This window comes from Phragmites australis, chromosome 12 (assembly GCF_958298935.1).
Source record: "Phragmites australis chromosome 12, lpPhrAust1.1, whole genome shotgun sequence".
In the NCBI taxonomy this organism is placed as follows: domain Eukaryota; kingdom Viridiplantae; phylum Streptophyta; class Magnoliopsida; order Poales; family Poaceae; genus Phragmites; species Phragmites australis.
In genome coordinates, this window is record NC_084932.1 from 32,057,497 (window position 1) to 32,079,935 (window position 22,439).

Consider the following 22,439-nt stretch of genomic DNA (forward strand, 5'->3'; position numbering starts at 1 on the left):
GCGGCCGGGGGCCAAGGACTCGAGGAGCAGCTGCGGGCCGCGAAGGAGAAGCTCGAGACTGCCTTTGTCTCGCGGGTCAACCTGCAGCAAATGCTGGAGGACATACTTCGACGGATGCGGCGGGCCGTGGAGAGGGCCAGCCTTGGGCGACTCGTCGCGGACGAAAAGGGCGATGGCCCAGCACGGCAAGTCCTGGGGCTTCAAATAGTCTGCAAGCGCCTCGAGGCGCTGCCCTGGGCCGTCCAGGAGCTCACCGCCCGGGAAGGGCGCGGATTGGCCCACGCGGTGGCTGAGCACGTCCTGGCCTGCTACCGGAGCAGAGACTCGAACTTCCCGCTGGAGCCAGCGCGGGAAGGAGTAGTCGAAGCCGAGGGAGAGGCCACCCGGGAAGCGGTTCAGAGCATCGCTGTCGAGGTGGCGGCCGGCTTCAGGCAGGAAGTGCCACCGCCGCCAGCCCCCGGGGGTGGCCCAGACGACTCCGATGCCGACTCTGCCTCCGATTAGGCTTTTGTAGTAGTCTCCTCTTCTTTTATTTTTGTCTCGACTGGATGTAAATATGGGAGCGATCCCTCAGAAATGCTTGTATTTTCCTTGTGAATATAATGGGAGTTTTTCTTTGGGCTTGCGACTCCAGTGTTCTTGAGTACTTAGTGTTTCTTCCGATGCTTTGCCTTGAAGCCCCGGGGAGTACTCAGTCGGACCGTTCCCGACCTTTCCGTCCCCGAGAACGAAGTCGTCCCGATCATTGTTCTTGGCGCGTTTAGCCCCCGAGCCCTCGCGAGTCCGCATTGACTAAGTCAAAAGACAAGGACACGAACTTCCTTGCCCGGGAGATGGAACGATCCAGCACGGAACACGCCACGACCGTTGAACACTTTTCCACCATGCGACCACTCAGTCAGCAGACCGAAGACACGCGCGGGCGGGAATGCGACCAAGAGTCCCCATGGTTCGGTGGTCCCCGGGCTTAAGACGAACCAGACCGAGCACCGACAGCCCGCCCCTGAGGCCTAGGCTCCGGACTACTTGAGTGGCTCGAGCGATAGGATTACCTGGGGCACCCAGGGGCTCGGTAGTGCTCGGGGCCCTTAAAAGCGGACCGAACACCACGACTACCACGAAGGACTTCGGTCGGACATTACCGTACGTACGATACACCTTTCTACGGACCGTTATGTCGTTCTAGGAAAAAGTAGACACACGGTAGGGTTTTATGTGCGAGGAGACCATCTCACTAGGCAGATTAGAATACGATGGCCCCCGAGGATGACTCGGGAACAAAAATATTATTGAACCGTAAATTCGTCTGAATTTAACCACTCACCGGACAGCTGTCGGCCTTTTGGCCAACCGATCCAGGAGGGGCTTGCGCTCCGAGCTCGGGGTGGCCGGGGACTTGGTTCCCGCAGCCTGCCTGAGCATCAAAGGGGCGCGCGAGGAGCTCAGGGTCGGGTGATCTCGACCACTCATACTTAAGCGATAGAACCACCCGCGGACCCTTAGGGCCGAGCAGCGACCTAGGCATCGAGGCCCTCGCGGTCGAGCTGCTTTTTGCTTCGGTTGTCGGTCTGTGACTGAAGAGGAAATAGAGAGAAAACTTTGCTTGGTGCGCTCTGTTAGTGCGGTACTTGTTATGGACTGCTCTCACTTTCGACCCGAGACCTCTCGAATGCCCAGACCGGCGAACAGACCAGGCAGAGGCATAACTCATAGGTCCTATGGTTCGGTGGTGCCCGGGTATGACAGACCAGATCGAGCACCGACAGCCCGCCCCTGGGGCCTGAGCTCCGGACTACTCGAGCAGCTCGAGTGATAGGATTACCCAGGGCACCCAGGGACTCGGTAGTGCCCGGAGATCCGCCACGACACCAAACACCACGGCCTACCACATCGGACGTAAGTCAGCGGCAGCTACCCGCACGCATACCGATCGGGATTCTTTTATCGCTGCAGAAAACTGCGCTTCCTGATGGAGCTGGATATAAATGCCCACACTGCAAATGCACAGCCTCCAAGTTCAAGTAATGGTTTCTTGCTATACATATATATACTTGCTATGAATTCTCATACCGTCATTTGCTAGCACGCTTTGTTCCTACATTGACCAGCGGTATATCATGATTCCAGATATAAAATATGTTTAATAGGGACTGATAGCACAGATGAAGCAGAATTTGTGCTTTTTGGTGATATGGGGCGCCAGCTTGTTCGTAAAGATGTCAGGCTATTAATGAGGTCTTCCCGCACTGTTGACGCTATTCCAAGCGAAATAGCCTCATTGGTTTCCCAAAAATATCAGTTCACAGTTAATGTAACCAGCAAGTGTTTTGAAAAGCCACAACGCTCATATGAGGTGAAGCACATCCACTGTGCCTACGGCCGTCAACCTACCATTCCAACAATCAAAAGGTCCACCGATGCATTTCGTGATGAGGTAGGAAAAGCGATTTTGTCAATTGCTTATTCATCTGGCCCTTCAGAACCACACAAAGTCCACCAGGTCAAAATTTCCTCTCTACCTCAGGTACTTACATTCCTAATTCTTTACCTCTGAATGCCCTGGTCACTCCTTTCTATTTTATCAGCTTTCGTATGATTGCCTCCGTTCCTTCCTCTGTCTGACAGAACGTGAAAGATACACCACCACCCAAGGACTCTCCAAACCTGACTGCGTTAAAGAACAAACAGCCTCCTTTGTAAGTGTAATACGCATGTCCTGTTTTTTCCCAGTAACTACCTACCTGTTTCAGCCTTTTAGATGATTCTTCACAATAGGAAAATCCCCTCTTATTCTTTGAATATTGCTAGCTCTGCTGATCACCCAGCTGCTGCCAAAGAAGGTAGGAATGTGCGCAGGCAGCTACTAATGCGTGCAAATTTAACTGCCTAGGTTAATTACACTTTATTTAGTTGCTTTATCCTCTTTGGACCTTTACCTAAATATCTTGTATCCTACTTCCCTATGTTTTCATGTAGGGTTCAGACAAACACAATGACTCTCTTGATGATGACCTGGGAGATGATTTAGCTCCTCCCACTACTAGGTTCCTCTCGTGACAATTTACACTATGCGTTGTTTGCCAGTGTTGTTTGAGCTTCTTTGGCATTACATTTACGGTTCCTTTATCCATAGGTCTCCACTTGGTTCTGATCATGATGATACTTCTGATGTTCCCCGTGGTGATACCGTACCCTAGTGACCCTTCTTTGAATTCCTCAACAAAATACCTAGCGGTACGTCCTCTTCCTTACAACATCGTCACCACCACTATTACTCGCCCGTTTACTCCTTCTGTTATCTCCAAACCTTTTAATTCCTTCTCTTCTTTCTCATTCATTCTCTATTATTATTTGGAGTTTAACATTGGTTCCGCATTTTTTTCCTATTAATATGCATAGCCCAAGTGTGCCCAACCCAGAGATCTAACCTGGTTCTATTCTGGTTGCAGGTACAAAGTTAATGGCATGCACTTTTATTTTGCTGTGCATATCGATCTGAGCTGGACCCTAACAGCCATGAACCTTCCTATGTATAACCCCCTTAGTCGTTAGCCCCACCGTTTTGTCACCTCCTGGCTGTGTAACGTACCTCTTCCTCACCTGCATGCTTCGTCTCCGAACTAAAAGTAGGGCCTGGCTTTTGAAGAACCACTTCTGTAAATATCTACTTGGGTTCATATCACTCCTTTTCGTGTATATTCTTAGATTACTGTGATGCCTTTCATTTTGTTCTATATTCTTGCATTACTGTGACGCTTTCTACAAAAACAAACATTCGTCCTACTTGTCTTTACCATGCTGTTGAGACGACTATAATGCTCGTAGAACCTTACCCTGATGTTTCAACCTCACACGTTGCCTTCCCTTACTCTGCTATACATTCCTTTCTTTCATTGTATTCCTCTTTTCTACACCCTATTGATCCATACTTATTCATTAATCCTCACCTGCGGTACGATGCCTCCATCTCACCATGATAAAATCGAATCTGTGTTCCACCGTCGCCCCGTGCGCCAGCTCAACCGGCCTTGTTATAGAACTGCAATTTTACAGGTATGTACTTCTCTTTATTCGTTTTGCCACACCACTCCTTTCTTTATCAGTCCAATGTACGACATCTCGCCCTGTATCTAGAATCTTCACCGTAAATATCTATATATATGTTTGTGATACAAACAGCATATGCTCTACTAGAGCACACCGGTCTGTACCTCTGCGTACTAAACGATGACTTCACCCACTCCTTCCTCCCTCCACACTTCCTCTAGCTTACCATGTCATGAAAAACCAGAAGAACTCGTACCAAAGGTAATTCATCTTTTCCTCTTTTTATATACATTTCTTCTTTTCTCATTCACACGTGCTGGCACAAATATCAATGAGCCTGCTTCTTGTGGCCGGCCACCAACTCTTGTTACTGTCAACAGACCCTTGCTGCTAAAAGAGGTACTCTTAAAGCTAAATCACACAGCATAGGGGAGTGAAATACATCTCCATGACCTTCTATATTCCTTTAAATCTAAATTCGGTCTCACATGTCAATGTGCTCTCCATCTCCTATTGTTTTGGCTCCTTAGACATTAGGTCCTACGACACCTTATTCTCCAACAATTTTACAACGTTGCCTACAGCCAACCAAAAAAACATAAAATTATTTCCCCAATACCTACTACATTTGTACCTGCCTAGCCTATATTCCTCAACTTTCCTCCTTTGCCTTTCCAATTCGTACATATCCTTAGAATATACTAAGGATTCTTATTAAGCTCGTGAAAAATACAGCACGTATAGCCTATCACCATCTATTATCCTTTTCTCTCACCGCTGTGTCTAACAATCCGTTCCATTCATATCACCACCCTGGTCAGTGGCGAAAAGAACAGAAATAAAAAAAATGCGACTTCTCCAGCTGAGAGACCATGTCCTACTGTTTATGCAAAATATCTTCTCCTTTCACTGGCAACTACCCACCCCGTGCCTTCTTCGACAGTCCAATACCTGCTTTTTCCTTGCCAATCCACCTCGCAGTCTCCCGTTTTGTTCCTACTCCTTGCTCCCTGACCTCGTCCAAGACCGGCACGATCAAAGAAATTTAATTCACATTCCCACATTGAAGTCCATGGTTAGTCCTCCTGGTTTCTTGATCTAACATTTATTTCCTCTTCCCTGCTTCCAATCGAATAGCCTCAAGCGCACAAAGCTTACACTCTTCTATGCTGAAAACTACCTCTTTTATTCCCTTTTCATTTTATCCATTTTATCCGCATGGTTTCTAAAATCGTCCAGGCAGAAATTATCTCCCATGCTGATTTCTTAGATTAAATCCCTACCATATCATAACCTCGCTTTATATCTTTAGTACCTTAGTACAACAAGAAAGTATAGTCTCGTTTAATCAAAATAGTACACCAATAACTATTGTTGCTACTAAATCCGCATGTTTCGTACTATACCAACCTTTAATACCCAACGAAAAATTCCTGTGGTAAGGTTTTATATGTTTTCTTTGCTGGCTTCAACTCCGGCAACTCCTGCGATCTCACGCGAATGTGGACGCAACGGAGTGGAATTCAAGCACACGAGACAAGGTGTTTTGGTGCTGCTCGGAAGACTCACCTCCTACAGTTTTTTTTTTTTTTTTTTTGCTTTATTTATAAGCGACGCAAGCATACATGACCAGGGGCGGAGCTACAGTGATTCATGGGTATTCAATTGAATACTTATTTTTTAGCAATATATATATATATATACTATGATTTTTTGTAACTGAAAATATGTGAAGTAGCCTAATAGGCAACAACCTACAACCTATTTGACGAGGAGGATTAGCAGGTCGTCCATTTTGCCATTCATTTACATCGTATTGGTTGGGTTGGGCTATTTTCTATCGGCTATTTGGCTTCTTGGTAAGATGTCAGTTCTGGTTTGTGTAGTCGCGTGTGACTAGTCAACCAGACGCCATTTCCTACTTGGCTTCTTTCTCAGTGCTGACGGTGACAGCGCACATCGCACGGAGCCAAAAAAAGCACCGAGAAAAATTCCTAGCGCAAACCGAGCGGCGAGCACATCTTTGACAACGCTAACGCTTTGGTGAGTTTATTCAAGATTAGTTCGACAACGCTAAAGTTTTATTATTTTGTAATCGTTCTAAATTATTTGTGATATCATCACTATGTCAAACATTTTATATTTGAGCACTGGTTGTTATGATCTTTCATATTTTTCATCGCTGTTGAACAATTTTTTTTTAGAAATTTTGAATACACATCCTTCAAATCCTAGCTCCGCTAATGTAGCGACGGGGCTTCCAACGTGCTGCATGCCTAAAAGTTTTTTTGTCCTACCAGTTTTTTTTTTTTCTGAAACCATGGCACAAGATCTACCAATTTTATCATAGAAGAAAAGAATAGATCCAGTTTATGAGGTAAACCGGGTCTGAAAATCATAAAACCGCACGGTTAATTAGAGGAAACCGGTAAAGACCCCAATTGTGGGAACAACAAAAACCAAAACGGCGCACTACCACACACCCGAACAAACACAACCGAAGGGGTATAACGTGGGTCATTGTAGCCAACCTCACCGCGTTAGCAACACAACAGCTTCGACTTCCCACGAAAAACCCCATCCGCGCCGCAACAAGCCCCTAACGAGACAGGGTGTGTACAAACTTCACCATTGATCGCAACCGCACAGCACCCAAGTCGACAGCCACCAAATCACAGTGAGAGACCTCCAAGACGATGCCTCCAAGAAGGACACGCTGCCAATGGCGCCGCCATCACCGGTCCAAAGCATAGACTGGATTTTCACCCGGAAGGGCCCATTGAAGTGGGAAGGTGAGCCCCATCGACAAATGCCTCCATGGAGGGGGACGGGGCTCGATGGTGCCGCCGTCATCGGCATCGGCAAAACTGGGCTAGGATTTTGACCTAAGCTCCCCCAGCCCACCCACTATGAAGATATCCTAACAGTGGGCGTACCGCCACTACTACTGTCATTGTCTTCACGAGAGCGCACCACCCTATAGCCTCCAGCACACCGAAAGTCTCCCCGCGAGCCAGATCTGGGGGAATAGATAGGTCCGGCAAGGGGAGAAGCCCGAGTGACGGAGAGACAGGAGTGGCAACACAGCCATGGAGACCGGCAGCCGCAGCAGCAAGTGGCCAACATGCTCAAAGCGGCCGTAGGGAAGGTCAAGCCACCGCGATGGCCGCCGCGGCCCACCATGAACCCCTGACCATCCAACCAAGACCCGTCCAAAGCTCACAGCTGCACGTCGTACCGACCGATGGCGCACATCCCAGTGGTGGTGGAGCGCGGGAGGAGCCTGGTCGCAGGATGTAGACCGACCGCCCACGCTCGCCGCTGAGCAACTTCTCGGCCCGGACCCCCAATGGATGGCATGCCACAATGTGGTGGAGTGCATACCCGGCCGTCTACGTGTGCCGCCCACCCTGCCACCATGCGTGAGCCACCACCTCTGAAGAATCCACGCCCACCAGCCGCAGCCGCCACCGCAGAGCCCAGCAGATTGCATAGAGAGGGGTGGCCCGGCATGATGCAGTACAGCAGGCAGCTGAAGCTGCCACGCTCGCGCTCGCACCCACCGTTGTCACGCTAGTCAACGACGCACAACCCGCCCACACGAGCCCACGCAAGGAACCAAGCAGCAGGGCTTATATCTGGCCGCCTACAAGCAGCGCCAAGTAGATCCAGTCTGGATCCCCGTGGAACCGAGCAAATCGCCGATGGACAAGCCCGCCAGAAACGGCCAGCTGGCCAGTCGAAAAGAAGATTGAAGGGAAAGGAAGGAGGTCGATCAAGAGAGGAGCGAGGGGGAGGAAGTGAGCAGCGAGCGGAGCCTGCATCAGCGTCGTCACTAGCCGCCGCCAGGCAGCCGAAGGTGCAGGTCTGCGGGGGGCCTCTGGTTGGGGTTCGACACCCCCTCCTGGGTTGTCCTGGGAGGCGATGCAGAGGGGTACACAAAGCCAAGGTCAACCCTGAGGGGGGGTTGAGCGGGGCGACCGCCCTAGGCCCCAAAACCGAGGGGCCCCTCCTCATGTACTTGTATATAGTATGCATGTCTACTAGTCCGTACGATAACAGATAGAACTAGGTCTAAAGTAGCAACTAGGCCTAGCAGTCCACACGATAGAACGCAAGTGGTCTGATTCTTTCGATCCATAAAAAATCAAGTGACCTGCCTGCCTGGCCTATTTGGCTGTTTGCCTATTTCGTGTTTTCTTCCGTCTAGACAGTCCAGTTTCATGCGTTTCGTGGGACCACGACTCCAAGGAGTCCTGCATTCTCGCAGCTTCGATCAAGGACATGCGTCAGCCATTGCTATATGAGTTTTTGTCGCTGGTTTTTCTCCTCTATAGTTTGTACTCCACCTCAAATGTATCCAACCCTTGCTGAGATCGCACGTTTGAAATATGGAAAGGTCTCCGCTTGCTCCGGCGATCAATGGGCCCAGCGTTTGTACTGTGGTGCTGGCACCTGCGAGCAGATAGCTCCAAAGCTACTATGGTTGCAAGCTACCTACTGCATATACCGATGAGTAACTAGGGCTACCACTACTAGAAAAAACATTTTTACAGACGGTTCAAAAACCCCATGCGGGGCAGTTTTTTGAACCGTCTGTGAAAAAGAGTCTGTACAAATCAGATTTATACAGACGGGTTTTGAACCGTCTGTACAAAAGTTTTGTACAGACGGCTCGTGACTCCGAGTCGTCTGTGATATTCCATAGTCACGAGCTGTCTATGACATAGTAATAGTATAGACAGCTTCAAACTTCGAGCCGTCTGTGATACAGTAACAGTATAGACGGCTCGTTATTGGAGTTGTATGTATTATGGGACAGTACAGACGATTCCAATTTCGAGCTATCTGTACTATATAACAGAGGATGTTATAAAAAGCATTTGTACAGACAGTTGTATTCCTAAAACCGTTTGTACTGTCATATATACAGTACATAATCCATATATTACTGAATGTAACTGACATATTAACAACAAAATACACACAACAGTATATCATACACACAGTAGATCATTTTCATTCAAACTCCATATACTTTGTAGATCCAACATCTTCATTCAATATCACAAAGTCAATATTACAAAGCCTCACACCATTACAAAGTCATACATAAACAGAAGTAAAATGTCAATGTTAAAAAGGCTCACAACATTTGCAAAGCATTCTTCATTCTTCATTCTTGAGTCAACCCCGTGCCTAACAATATATAAACCAACAAATTAGCTTTAGCACACTGGATTAAAAGGAAGTAATGAGTTCATTTGCTTCATTTTCTCTATCATTAGCCATAAATGTATAATACATCAATAGATTGCAAGATGCAAATATTTTTAATATATTGAAATGATCAGCTTCTGTTGAGATTACAAACCTTGGCTCCTACAGTTTTCGGGATCATAAAATTCGCTGGTCTCCTTTATGATCTCCGCAAGTATGAAATGGATGAGCCGTTTTTGAATATACATTAGACTATCCTTCACGAGATTACTTGTAGAAAATTTATACGTCTGTAGAAGAAAATTTAAGTAGTTAGGCACAACGATGAAAAATGCATTTTAATATACTATAATTACACTAACCGGCGGATATACTGGTGGACTAGAGCCAACAATTTGCAGCATATACTGGGCAACATAGAACCCACAGAGGTTGGTGCCCTGTGGCTGCTTGTGACAGTGCAGAAATTTATGCACGATACATTTAGTTCTATGGAATGCATATTATAGATCCAGAGAGGTAAATTGATGTGCAACAGAGGAATTATTACTGGGAAATTATGTTGGTGGGTCGCCGAGGGTTTATCTCTCCGTATAATCCCGTCCATCGAAACATACTTCGCGAACGCCCTTGTCAACAAGTCTGTCAGATCTGAATACCTCTCTGCGTCGTAGTACATCGAGTCAAAGTATATGCAGTGTTGATTGTGAATTTTCCCATTATAATTAAGATGGCCTATATTCTATAGATGCATTCAATCTTCATTCATTTAGATCTTAAAAAAAGGAAGCTAAGGTATGTTTCTTATCTATCATTCTAAATCTTTGTGCTGATTAACAATTTAACATTACAATAATGATTTCAATTCACATTTATATGTTCGTTTCAGCGGTAAATATTGTTTCACAAGATAAGCCAGATGCATGACATTGCTCCTCTTTACCAAAAACAAACATTTATACACCGGAAAAGTCTTAGCCACCATGATTGTTTGAGACTTTGAGCCTATCAGGCTACTATACAACACTAGTTGACTCGATCATATATCTCCAGAATTCTATACACATGATATGGAAATAATATAACTGTAAAACAATAGTGACAGCAATAGGCATCATATGTACCTCAAGGAGCTGATAGTAAGCATTAAACATGTATGAAATTACTCTCAGATTATGTATAACAATTGTCCCCAAGACATTAGGTGTCCTGCCCCTTAATTGTTCTGTTGAACTCATCAACGATTGGGCTATTATCTAAGTTCTCAACTAGCAAATAGAGTCTGGACACAGATCAAAAGATTAATGGACAATGCTGTTGTGATCAACAATGGGCACAAACATGAACAGACTTAGATAACTCAAACTGACAGTAGCTAAAGGAACTGAATCAATATCAACATCATACAGAAATGAAATTAAAAAGCCTCCTCTAAACTACAGCAGCTCTGCACCATAAAATAAATAACCGGTAGCATTTCGGTACTCCAACTACAGATGTGTATCAGTGAGCATGAACATATCAGATTATATCACCAACATAAAAGTCCAGGGCTACCGAACACAGGCTTAAATGCTATCGTACTTAGATAAAAAGTCCAATCTCAATTCAACTACTCATCACAGAGCAATACCAGCAAGCAACTCACAGCACGAAGGCCGGCAGAACAGAACAAGCCAACACGGCACGAAGGCCGGCGGAATACAGCTAGCTAGCCACACCTCTCCAACAAGGCACGAGGGTCGGCGGACCACAACAAGCCAACACGGCACAAAGGCCGGCGGACCACAACAAGCTAACATGGCATGAAGGTCGGCGGAACTCACCGGGGAGTAGCACGGTCGCTGGGGAGCACTCGCCAGGAGGAGGGCTGTCGAGGAGGAGGGCCGTCGGGGAGGACTCGCCGGGGAGGAGGGTTGTCAGGGAGGAGGGCCATCAGGGAGGACTCACTGGGGAGGAGGCCCGATGGGGAGGAGGACGGTTGCTGTCACCGACCGGGAGGAGGGCCATCGGGGAGGACTCACCAGGGAGGAGGGCTGTCGGGGAGGAGGGCGGTTCTGGAGGACTCACCGGGGAGGAGGGCCGACGGGGAGCACGGTCGCTGTTACCGGTCGGGAGGAGCATGAGAGGCGGCTAGGGTTTTTTGGAGAACTTGGTGCGACGCGGGTTGGACAAAACGATATATATAGCAGCCTTAGTACAAACAGTTCTATACTAAAAACTGTATGTACTAATATATTAGAACATACGGCTTTTGTAAAACAACCATCTGTATAAATATTACAGACATGTTATAACTTCAACCTGTCTGTACTAATATATTAGTACAGATAGTTCTATAGTAAAAGCCGTATGTACATATATTAGCACAGACGATTTTTACTATAGGACCGTCTACACTATTTATTTTTCACAATTATTAAAACTTGCAAAATTCATAAATAATTCATACATATTTCAAATGAGACGAAATTTTTATGTAAATTTATGATTAAATCTGTACTATCACATGGTGTAGGTATCATTCTTATTACTATAACCAAATATTTAACTTGAACATTAAACCTAAATATTAAATTGAACTAAAACTAGCAAAATTCATAAATAATTCATACAAACTCCAAATGAGACAAAAATTTTATGTAAATTTATGATTAAATCTGTACTATCACATGGTGTAGGTATCATTATTGTTACTGTAACAAAAAATTTAACTTGAACATTAAACCTAAATATTAAACTGAACTAAAACTAGCAAAATTCATAATTAATTCATACGAACTCCAAATTAATGAGATCAAATTTCTAAGTAAATTCATAACTAATTTTTTTTACATATTACATTGCAATATATAGGTACATAACAATCGAGTAACATTATATAGCTTTAACAATCAGCCTATCTTGATGATCGACGTGCAACTAGCAAGCGGCCCCGGTCGGAAGTTGTTCTTCGTTAAGGGAGATGCTATCTCCAAGAGGGTACTCATCAAATTGATTATACTCTTCTTCGTCCATGATATTCTCAACTCCGACAATCTTTCTTTTTCCCTGAAGGACTACGTGAAGCTTTGGATTTACCGGGTCTTGCACATAAAAGACCTGGACAACTTTCTTGGCGAGTACAAATGGTTCGTCTTTGTATGCAGCACATTCGAGATCGACGATAGTCATTTCGTACTTGTCTACCTTAACACTTGAGAGTGCGACCCAACAGCACCGAAAGAGGGGAATCTTGAAACATACATAGTCAAGTTCCCAAATCTCCTATATGTACCCATAGTAAGCACAGACCCCACGTTTATCTTGGAAGGCATCTATGCGCACACCACTGTTCTGTAACGTGCTCTTACTATCCCATGCTCTGGTATAAAAGGTGTACCCATTTATGTCGTATGCTTCAAATGTCACAACTTTGTGACTTGGCCATCTTGCTAACCAACCAATATTGTCCTCTGTTGAACTATTATTACTAAATCGCGCTACCAACCAGTTGTTGAAGCTGTGGTTGTGCTGTTTTGTGATCCAAGCCTCCGTACAACCTGGATTATCTCTGCGTAGCACATCCTTATGCATGTCGATATGCGGGGATACTTCAGTCATGTGTTGCAAGACTATGAACTGGGCTTTAGATAACGTGGCAAAGTCAGCAATGGTTGATTTCCTACCTATGGTCCCCTTCCCATCCAGTCTCCCCTCATGGAGAGACATGGGCACACTAATTGGTTTGAGCTGCTCCATGTAATCGATGCAAAACTTGACTACCTCTTCTGTTGTGTATCCTTGGATGATGCTGCCCTTCGGACGAGATCGATTACATACATACTTTTTGAGAATTCCCATGTACCTCTCAAATGAGTACATCTGACGTAGGAATATCGGGTCGCATATCTTTATCTCTCTCACGAGGTGAACGATAACATGTACCATGATATCAAAAAACGATGGAGGAAAGTACATCTCAAGATGACACAGTGTCTTCACCACATCGGCCTATAAAACATCAAGTACTTCGGGATCGATGACCTTCTGAGAAATTGTGTTGAAGAAGTAACATAGCTTGGTGATTGTGTCTTGCAGATAGGTTGGCTGGATATTTTGGATTGCAACAGGAAGCATCTGTGTCATCAATACATGACAATCATGGTGGGACTTCATACCAACTAATTTCAAATCTTGCATCGAAACAAGTTTCGAGATGTTGGCGGAGTAACCAGACGGAACTTTCACACCATGCAAGCACCGGCACAATTCGGTTCTCTCAGCCTTTTTCAGATTATAGCAGGCAGGAGGAAGCCTCGTTCTACCTTTTTTGGAGGGCTCAAGTGCCAACTCGGGCTTGAACTTCAAATCAACCAAGTCAAGCCTTGCATTGAGGCCATCCTTCGTCTTGCTTGGAATATTAAGTAAAAGAACAACCAAGCTTTCGCACATGTTTTTCTCTGCATGCATGTCGTTGATGCAGTGGCGAACTTCAAGTTGCTTCCAATACGGTAGCTCACACAATATCGATCTCTTCTTCCACATGCCACTGGTATTATTAGATTTTTTTACTCTCCTTTCCAAATACAACATCGAGGTCTTTAACCATATTGTGCATATCTTGACCACTGTAGTGCCTTGGACATAAATCTCTCCATCGTTCCATCGAATTGTTCCTTCATGTTGCGGTATGGGTGATACCTGTTAAAGAACCTACGGTGGCGCATGAACACTGTTTTACGCGAGTGGGGCAGCCACATACTCACGGTACCATCTAAGCAATGAGGGCACGGCGTGTCTACTTGTTTACTCTAGCCCGAAAGGTTATGTAGTGCAGGCAAATAATTGATCGTGCAGAACAACAAGGCGTGTAACGTGAAATTCTCTCTTTTGTACGCATCCCATACTTGCGCCCCTTCATTCACAATATTTTTAGATCTTCCACCAATGGTCTTAGGTATACATCAATATCGTTCCCATGTTGTTTTGGGCCTTAGATAAACAGCGATATCATCAAGTACTTTCACTTCATACACAACCAAGGAGGTAGGTTGTAAATATTGAGAACAACTGGCCAAGTGCCATGCCTGCTGCTCTTGTTTTCAAAAGGATTCATCCCGTTCGTGTTCAAAGCAAATCTTATATTCCTCGGTTCTGCACCAAAGTCATCGAAGATCGTGTCAATATTTCTCCACTGGGGTGAATCGGCAGGGTGCCTCAGCTTTCCATCTTGCTTGCGGCCCTCCGAGTGCCAGCACAACAATTTGGTATCTTTTTGATTTGCAACAAACACTCAAGATATGAAATTATAGGTAGATACCACACCACCTTAGCAGGAATTTCTTTCTTCACCTCGCCATCGTTTGATTGACTCTTATGCTTGTATCGAGATGCTTTGTACACTGGACATGAATGCAAGTCTGATAGATCTTTACGGTAGAGGATAGAGTCGTTCAGACATGCATATATCCTTTCTACATCCATCCCCAATAGACAAAGAACATGCTTTGCTTCATATGTGCTTTTGGGTAGCTCGTTTCCATTTGGAAGCATGTCTGATAGGAGTTCTAATAGCGCCGTGAAATTCTTGTCCGACCAACCATCGTTTGCTTTCAATTTAAGCAGTTCAAGCACGGATGACAACTTTGTGTATTTCGGTTTGCATCCAGGGAACAACGGCTTCTTCGAGTCCTCAATCAAGCACTTGAATTTGTTAAAGTTTCTCTGAGTACTCAAGTTCACGTCTGCATCACATAGCATCTGATCCAGCCTATCATCGTCGCCTATAGCACCACAGTCATCATCATCTGTACCAAATTCCTCGTCATCTTCTCTTCTTACATCGACTTCGGGTTCTTCAACAATACCAACATATTCATGTAACACGTTCTGCTCTTCACCATGTTTGGTCCAACACGTGTAGTCCAGTTTGAAGCCCCTGATAATCAAGTGCGCTTGGATCTGTAGGGCTGCGTTCTGTCTAAGAAAGGATCTTTCGTTTCTACAATTGCAACAAGAACAATATATAAATTCAACACCATTCTCCAATCGATCATCCTCGGCAGCTGCCAGAAAAGCCGTCACACCATCAAGGTACCCTTGGTTCGTACGAGAACCGTACATCCAGTCACGATCCATCTACAATGTACGAAGTAAATTAATGTCAAATCAACCTAATAAAAGAGAGCAACTAAGTTTTTCGTAAAAAAAATAGAGCCACCATGCATGCATGCATGAATGAACCATATAAATGACAATTAATTCAAAAATAATTAATGATTACTGTTATATTATATACATGAATACCTAAAAATAAGGGCAAACATTAATTCAAAACTTGTCATTAAATACTATATAGTTATTGATAATTTTATGTATAAATACCAAAAATCCAAAATTTATCTACACCACTAGATTAAAGCTAGTCATTTATAGTATCACATAATTAAACCTTCATCTATACTTTGAGCTTCATATATACCTAGAACAACTAATATATTCTAGATCATCATGAAAAAAATCTAAGTCTAGATGTAGATATATTTGATCTCTCGAGACTAAATTAGAACACAAATCTACATCATCTAATGAATAGAACAAAACTATGTCATTATGAAAAAAAATCTAGATCTACATCTAGCTAGCTCTCCAAACAAAAATCTAGACCATCTAAATCAAAATAGAACATAATGCTTACCTTGGAGAAATAAATACCAATAAATCTTCAAGCTTTCACCGAAATCCAACAATTTTTTTTTTCAAAATCGCCCTCTCCCTCCAAAAGATGCGTGCTGTTGTTCGGCGCCACTGATCTGCTTCTATCTAGAGATAGGGGATGATGTACTATTCTAATAGTACAAACGGCTTCATGTTTGGAGCCGTCTGTAATAAAGTGTCACACCTCCTCTCGGCCATTTTCTCAGACGGCTCATATTTTTAGCCGTCTGTATTAATTATACGGACGGTTCATGTTTGGAGCCGTCTGTGATATCCTTTTTATTACAAATAGCTCCAAATATGACCCGTCTATATTAATATTACAAACGGTTCCAATTTGAAGCCGTCTGTGATACTGGTTTTATTACAGACGGCTCGTAATTAGAGATGTCTGTAATATTAATATAGACGGTTCCCAACAGGAACCGTTTGTACTAAAAGCGTCCCACCACTTCTGGAGGGGTCTTGTCATTATCACAGACAGTTCTTGTTTAGAGCCGTCTATGATAATCTTTGCACAGATAACTCCACAGAACCGTCTGTACATGGACGTCCTACTAAATTTTTTCTGTAGTAGTGTGCATGCAACAAGTTGTACATAGGCATGTGAGTATCTCTTACTAACTAGTAGGAGTATGTATTAACGCAAGCATACGTACGTGTACTCCGATCCCTCACAATTTTATTCCCGCGAGCATTTACGATAATTTTATCTTAGCTTACTGTAACAACGTCTTCTAGATTGTTCAAGTTTATTGTAAATGTTTGTAAATTTTACTTAAAATATTATCTTTGTAATTAATATATAAATATTTTAATATTTATATTTAATAGGCCTCACTTCTAGTTTCATCTCGTATCACTAAAATCTCAGAACCGGTCCTGCGCGCGGAGGAAAGCTTGCTGGTGCTCTCCGAGAAAAAATGGCTCTAAAGATGTAGAGCTCTTGCCCGACCGGTTTCGTTGTCGCAAAAAAAGGAGACTGCGAGGCCTTTGGCGTTTCTCGTTAAAGTAGTAATATATTATGATCCCATTATCTACCCGGGCGAACGTGCACGTCAGTCTGCTTTTGCTCGTGCGGATAATGGTTGCCGGTGAGCTGTCCACCTCGGCGTAAACTACTATTTTTCCTTTACTGGCTAGACTAACCAGTTAGCCAGTGCAACACGGCTGCTCCTGACACCTCAGTAAGTTGCCGTTCATTGTACAATTCTGATTCCTATGTTTAGAAGTGCGATTACAATTACCATATGATTGTAATGTCTATAATTGAAGATATAGTTGCATGTTTCAAGAACACTAATTAAGACATATATAATTATAGTATAGCACTAGTTTCAACAACACTAATTAATATATACAGTTATAATATAGCACTACCAAATAAGTACAAGTACTTCTCGCTTTCTTTTAAAAAAATTATTTTCTCTTTTTGATTTTTCTTATTTAAGACCATTGATGTCCCACTGCTTAATCGATATTTTTACAAGGATTTCTCTAGGAGTTCAATGCTTCATGCATTTTCTTACCCTTTTTACAATCTTTTATATTATCAAGAATACCAAGATTTTCTTTCCTAATTTTATAATCTTTTATAAGGTTAAGAATTTTCTAGCTGATTAGCCCACATATCCGCACAGTTCATATTTGATATGCTTTTCTACATTATCTGTTGGCTCCACCTCCGGTAACTCCCGCGATCTCATATGAATGTGGACGCAACGGAGGAGAATTCAAGCACACGAGACAAAGGTGTTTTGGTGCTGCTCGAGAGACTAGCTCACCTCCCACAGCTTTTCTAGCTTTATTTATAAGCGACGCAACCACACATGACAAGTGCGCAGCTACCATGATTCATGAGTATTCAGTTGAATACCTTTTTTTGCCAATTTTAAATGATTATTTGGGCATCTAAATGATCTCAAATGAAAAACTTTTCAACTACAAAGTTATAGATCTCGTCAAGGACTACAATTTTCATATAAACTTTATCCTCATCCGATTTCGTATGAAAAAATGATAAATTTTTGAAAATAAGCTGTCACTTATTTCCACATGCGGTTCCTTAAGCGGACCGTATGTAAAAATACGGTCATTTTTACAGACATTTCACATAAGAAACTGTCTGTAAAAATATATGATAGTTTATTTTTAAAAATTCATAATTTTTTCATACGAGGTCGGATGAGGATAAAGTTTATATAAAAATTGTAGCCCCTTGATGAGATCTACAACTTTGTAGTTGAAAAGTTTTTCATTTGAAGTCATTTAGATGTCCAAATAAGTATTTGAAAATTAAAACGATTATTTAGATATCTAAATGACTTTAAATAAAAAAACTTTCAACTACAAAGTTGTAGATCTCATCGAGAGCCACAATTTTCATATAGATTTTTTCCTCATCCAACTTCATATACAAAAGTTATAAATTTTTTAATGGATGATCATTTCCTGAGGCGGTTCACATAAGGAACCGCCTGTGAAAATATATTTCCACATGCGGTCCGTAACTGCAGGAGACCTCGCCAATTGTTCAGACGGTTTTTCAAATAAACCGCCTGTAGAAAATTATACTAAGTATCTTAAAAAATAGTTTTTTAGTTGTGAGACAAGCCTTTTTCAACTTTATTACTCCCTCTGTTCTTTTCATTTGTCGTTTTAGCTTGCGAAAAGGGCTCTTTATTATTTGTCATTATTTGATTTCAAGAAGACACATTGCTATATATCTCTACCTCATTTAGTAGTATTACCTTAATTAGTACTATGTTCATCGGTCATCACGGGTAGTTGAGGGAGACAAGCTAATTTAATTAGTACTATGTTACGAGAGGTAGGGGTATTTTTTTCTTTTTTTTTTAAGTATATTTGGCAGAGCTCTAATTCTAATTATCCATAGAGTTAGGTATTTCTAGCTCTAGGAATCTGTGGAGTTGTACTGGATTTAGATTGGGAGTGTTTGAGTGAGCTATTATATTAATAATTTAGATTGATAATAAATATTTAAATAGTCTTAATTTAGCACACAAACTATATTCTCTAGGTGAGGTGATTGTGAAAAAAAGTCATCGATGTTAAGATAAGTGTTATTAATTAGTTCTGCGGTAGTAGTATCGTTCCGTGATAGTTGAAAACTTGAAATAATGTGTGATGGTTTGCATGCATGTGTACCGACAGGCAAATGCAACGCCCTGAATATCGATCTCGTGAATTTGCATTTGCAGCTGTATTCTGTGTTATCGTCCTTCTGGTAATCCTAGCATATTTTGGTCCTAAGAAGCTTAAGAGACGGAAGCAGAGGATGTGTTTCGACAAAAATGGTGGTCAAATACTGAAGGGAGCGGAGATCAACATCTTCACGCAAGAGCAGCTCAAGAATATCACAAACCACTACACCACACCCATTGGAGAAGGAAACTTCGGCAAGGTCTTCATGGGGAAGATCGACGGCGACCAACAAGTCGCGGTTAAGTGCTCCTCCCCGAAAGGCAAGGAGCTCCCGCGGGAGGAGTTCGTGAAAGAGATCACCATCCAGTTCCGGATCAGGCACGCCAACTTGGCCCGCCTCATCGGATGCTGCCTGGAGACGGACGTCCCCATGCTGGTCTTCGAGTACTTCCCCAATGGGAGCCTCTACAGACTGCTTCATGTCACGAGGCATCAAGTGCTTCCACTGCCGGCACGCCTGAACATTGCAATCGGCTCCGCAGAAGCCCTCGCCTACATGCATTCGCCTGGTGGCCAGAACCATGTCCATGGTGACATCAAATTTGACAACATCCTCATCGACAACAACCTCATGCCCAAGGTCTCCGACTTCGGGTCATCCAAGCTCATGTCGATCGACAGGTGCGCTTGGGAAGTGAAAGCTGATAGGAGCTACATGGACCCAATGTACATGAAGACGGACCGTTTCACGGAGAAGAGCGATGTCTACAGCTTTGGCGTGGTGCTCCTGGAGCTCATCACAGGGAAGAAGGCCAAATATGACGGGAACAACAGCCTCCCCATAGACTTCGTCAAGTCCTGCAAGGAGGAGGGCAATGGAAGGAAGATGTATGACAGAGATATCTTGGCTGAAGGCGATGCTCAATCTCAAGCTTACATGGAGTGCCTTGATAGGATTGGCGAGCTTGCGGTCCGATGCCTCAAGGAAGACGACGATGAGAGACCGACCATGGCAGAGGTGGTGGAGGAGCTTAAGCAAGTGAAGTTTGAAGCCTGCGGAGGCCCATGTTCCGAGGCGAGCTAAAGGCACGACTCACGAGGTATATATATGAAGCAAGGAAACTGGCATTTCAGCTTAAGGTAGCTACTTCATGCATGGTAGTAGCTAGCCATCTTCAGGTTTATCCAGTATTTATCCTTCTTTGTCAATGTCGAGTTGATCAGTACGGTGATATTTGTTAAGCTGCTTGCAATATTGTGTACTGCCACTTAGTTAACCAACGGTTGTTTCATAAAACCTCATATATATTGGAGATGTGTGAACCAGCTATGTAAGTTTTTCTTCCTCAAATATGGATATTGTAGAGAATAATTTGAAGGGTAATCTTGACTTCCTGTCTTCCCTTTCGAATTGTAGAAAACCCAGGTCCTTGAAATAGATTAATATTATAATCCTTTCCCTGTGGACTCCCTGACCATGTGGAAAACAAGTCTGCACAATTACTTGAGTTTAGTGCAGGTTATAACAATTGAACAGGTGGGTTTCCATCAACATTTTCAAACTTAAGCAGTCTCTATTTGACAGACCTTACCAACAACCTATTCACAGGAGCAATGCCAGAATCCATCACTGTGATGCAAAATCTCGCATTGCTTGATATCTCCAACAATAGCATGTTAGGCCCTACACCAGCACAAATTATTATGTTCAGGAGCTTACAAAAGTTGTTTCTCCAAAGGAACGAATTCTTTGGCTGTATACCAACAGATAGCATTGGCAATCTTAGCCGATTGGAATGCATTGAATTCTCCCATATATAACGAGTTAAGTGCACCAATACCGGCAAGCTTATTCAACCTTGGCGAAATTATCCAACTAAATATTTCTAGCAATTCCCTTACCGGTGCACTACCGATTGATCTTAGTGGGCTGAAACGAAACAAACGGACACAATTGAATTATCTTCCAACTTTTTGCTTGGAAGCATCCCAGAGTCTATAACCGTAGATTGGATCTGGCTACTCTCTATATAACTCCTGTCCGTAGTACAACAATAACGCAGCATCCAGATCCAAGCGTAAGAATAAGCAGAGCTTCTCCAGATCGATCACTTCGCTTCGGCCATGGCGGCGCTGCTTGTCAGGATGAGGATGGGCACTAGTGTTGTGTTGTTAGCATCTCTTGTCGTGGCCATGGCCATGGTCTTCTCATCTTGCAGTGCAGCAGGTACGGTAATATAATGCTTGTTATTTGCTATCTTTTTACTATACCGTACACACATATACATGTTTAGTTATCTGCTATCTTTTTACTATACCGTACGTACGTGCTGGCCTTATCTCTGTTCTGTCGAGGACCAGCTTGATTTTGGTCCACATATATACATTGCGTGTACAAATATATGACAGATTTTACGGTACACTAAAATAACTGTGGATCATCCATCTAGTTAGATCTCAATGGGTAGGATTGAAAAAGATGACTTATTACCTTCTTAGGAGATAATATGTCACTCATAATTATGATACTATTCTTATGAAAAAATTATGAATTTTTAAATATAAGCTGTCATCTATTATCACTGCTGGCTCATGTTACGAACCAGCAGTGATACCCTCATCACTGTCGGTTCATAACATGAGCCGGCAGTGATACCCGACCAGGCACTATTCACCCAACCAGTCACTGCTCATCCATTACCACTATCGGTGCTTCTTATGAGCCGGCAGTGATACCCATTATCACTGCCGGTTCATTGCTAGAGCCGGTAGTAATAGTTGACAAACTATTACTGCCGGTTCATGGCTAGATCATCCTAGCCATCTCAACCAAAGTGCAATTCTTTCTTTCAGCCATACCATTCTGTTGAGGAACACGTGGGCAGAAAATTGATGCTCAATACCATGTTCAAGGCAGAAAGCATCAAAGAGATAGTTCTTGAACTCCGTGTCATTATTGCTGCGAATTGCTTTCAATGCACCGGGGAGTTTCTTGAACAATCTCAAAGCTAAGCTCCGAAAGTGTGAGAATACTTCATCCTTGCTCACAAGAAAGAACCCTCGAGAGTAGCAAGAGAAGTCATCAATAATGACAAGTACATACCACTTCTCACCTGCCGAACGAACCCGGAAAGGATCAATAGTGCCCATATATAGAAGTCCTCCCAGTCATTCAGTCATCACCAGATTGACTGATCACAAGTTAGTCAAAATCAAAATCCCTGCAGAAATGACACATCTCTGAAAAATCATGATCGCCGAATGATCCGATGTTCACTCCTCCTGAGCGCTGGACCATCTGGGGTGTT

General features: G+C 43.4%; 1 protein-coding gene across 2 annotated transcripts; it reads left to right on the forward strand.

Annotated features, from left to right (window-relative positions):
* Window positions 1-1,919: 1,919 nt before the first annotated feature.
* Window positions 1,920-20,521, forward strand: LOC133886846 (putative wall-associated receptor kinase-like 16). 2 transcript variants are annotated; one of them, XM_062326737.1, is made up of 9 exons: window positions 1,920-2,021; window positions 2,128-2,524; window positions 2,626-2,696; window positions 2,809-2,890; window positions 2,977-3,044; window positions 3,134-3,234; window positions 3,450-4,308; window positions 16,841-17,153; window positions 19,188-20,521. In XM_062326737.1, exon 9 carries the CDS (start codon window positions 19,265-19,267, stop codon window positions 20,213-20,215), a length of 951 nt encoding a protein of 316 aa, XP_062182721.1. In that variant the 5' UTR covers window positions 1,920-2,021; window positions 2,128-2,524; window positions 2,626-2,696; window positions 2,809-2,890; window positions 2,977-3,044; window positions 3,134-3,234; window positions 3,450-4,308; window positions 16,841-17,153; window positions 19,188-19,264; the 3' UTR covers window positions 20,216-20,521. The 2 variants fall into 2 exon arrangements, 1 of the variants encoding a protein (XP_062182721.1); XR_009903460.1 differs by lacking the exons at window positions 16,841-17,153; window positions 19,188-20,521 and having other exon boundaries at window positions 1,933-2,021; window positions 2,148-2,524; window positions 2,809-2,840; window positions 3,450-3,777.
* The last annotated feature ends 1,918 nt before the right edge of the window (window positions 20,522-22,439 follow it).

Excerpts from the sequence above, each read along its gene's own strand:
- LOC133886846 (XM_062326737.1), top strand. The coding sequence starts at position 19,265 with ATGTGTTTCGACAAAAATGGTGGTCAAATACTGAAGGGAGCGGAGATC.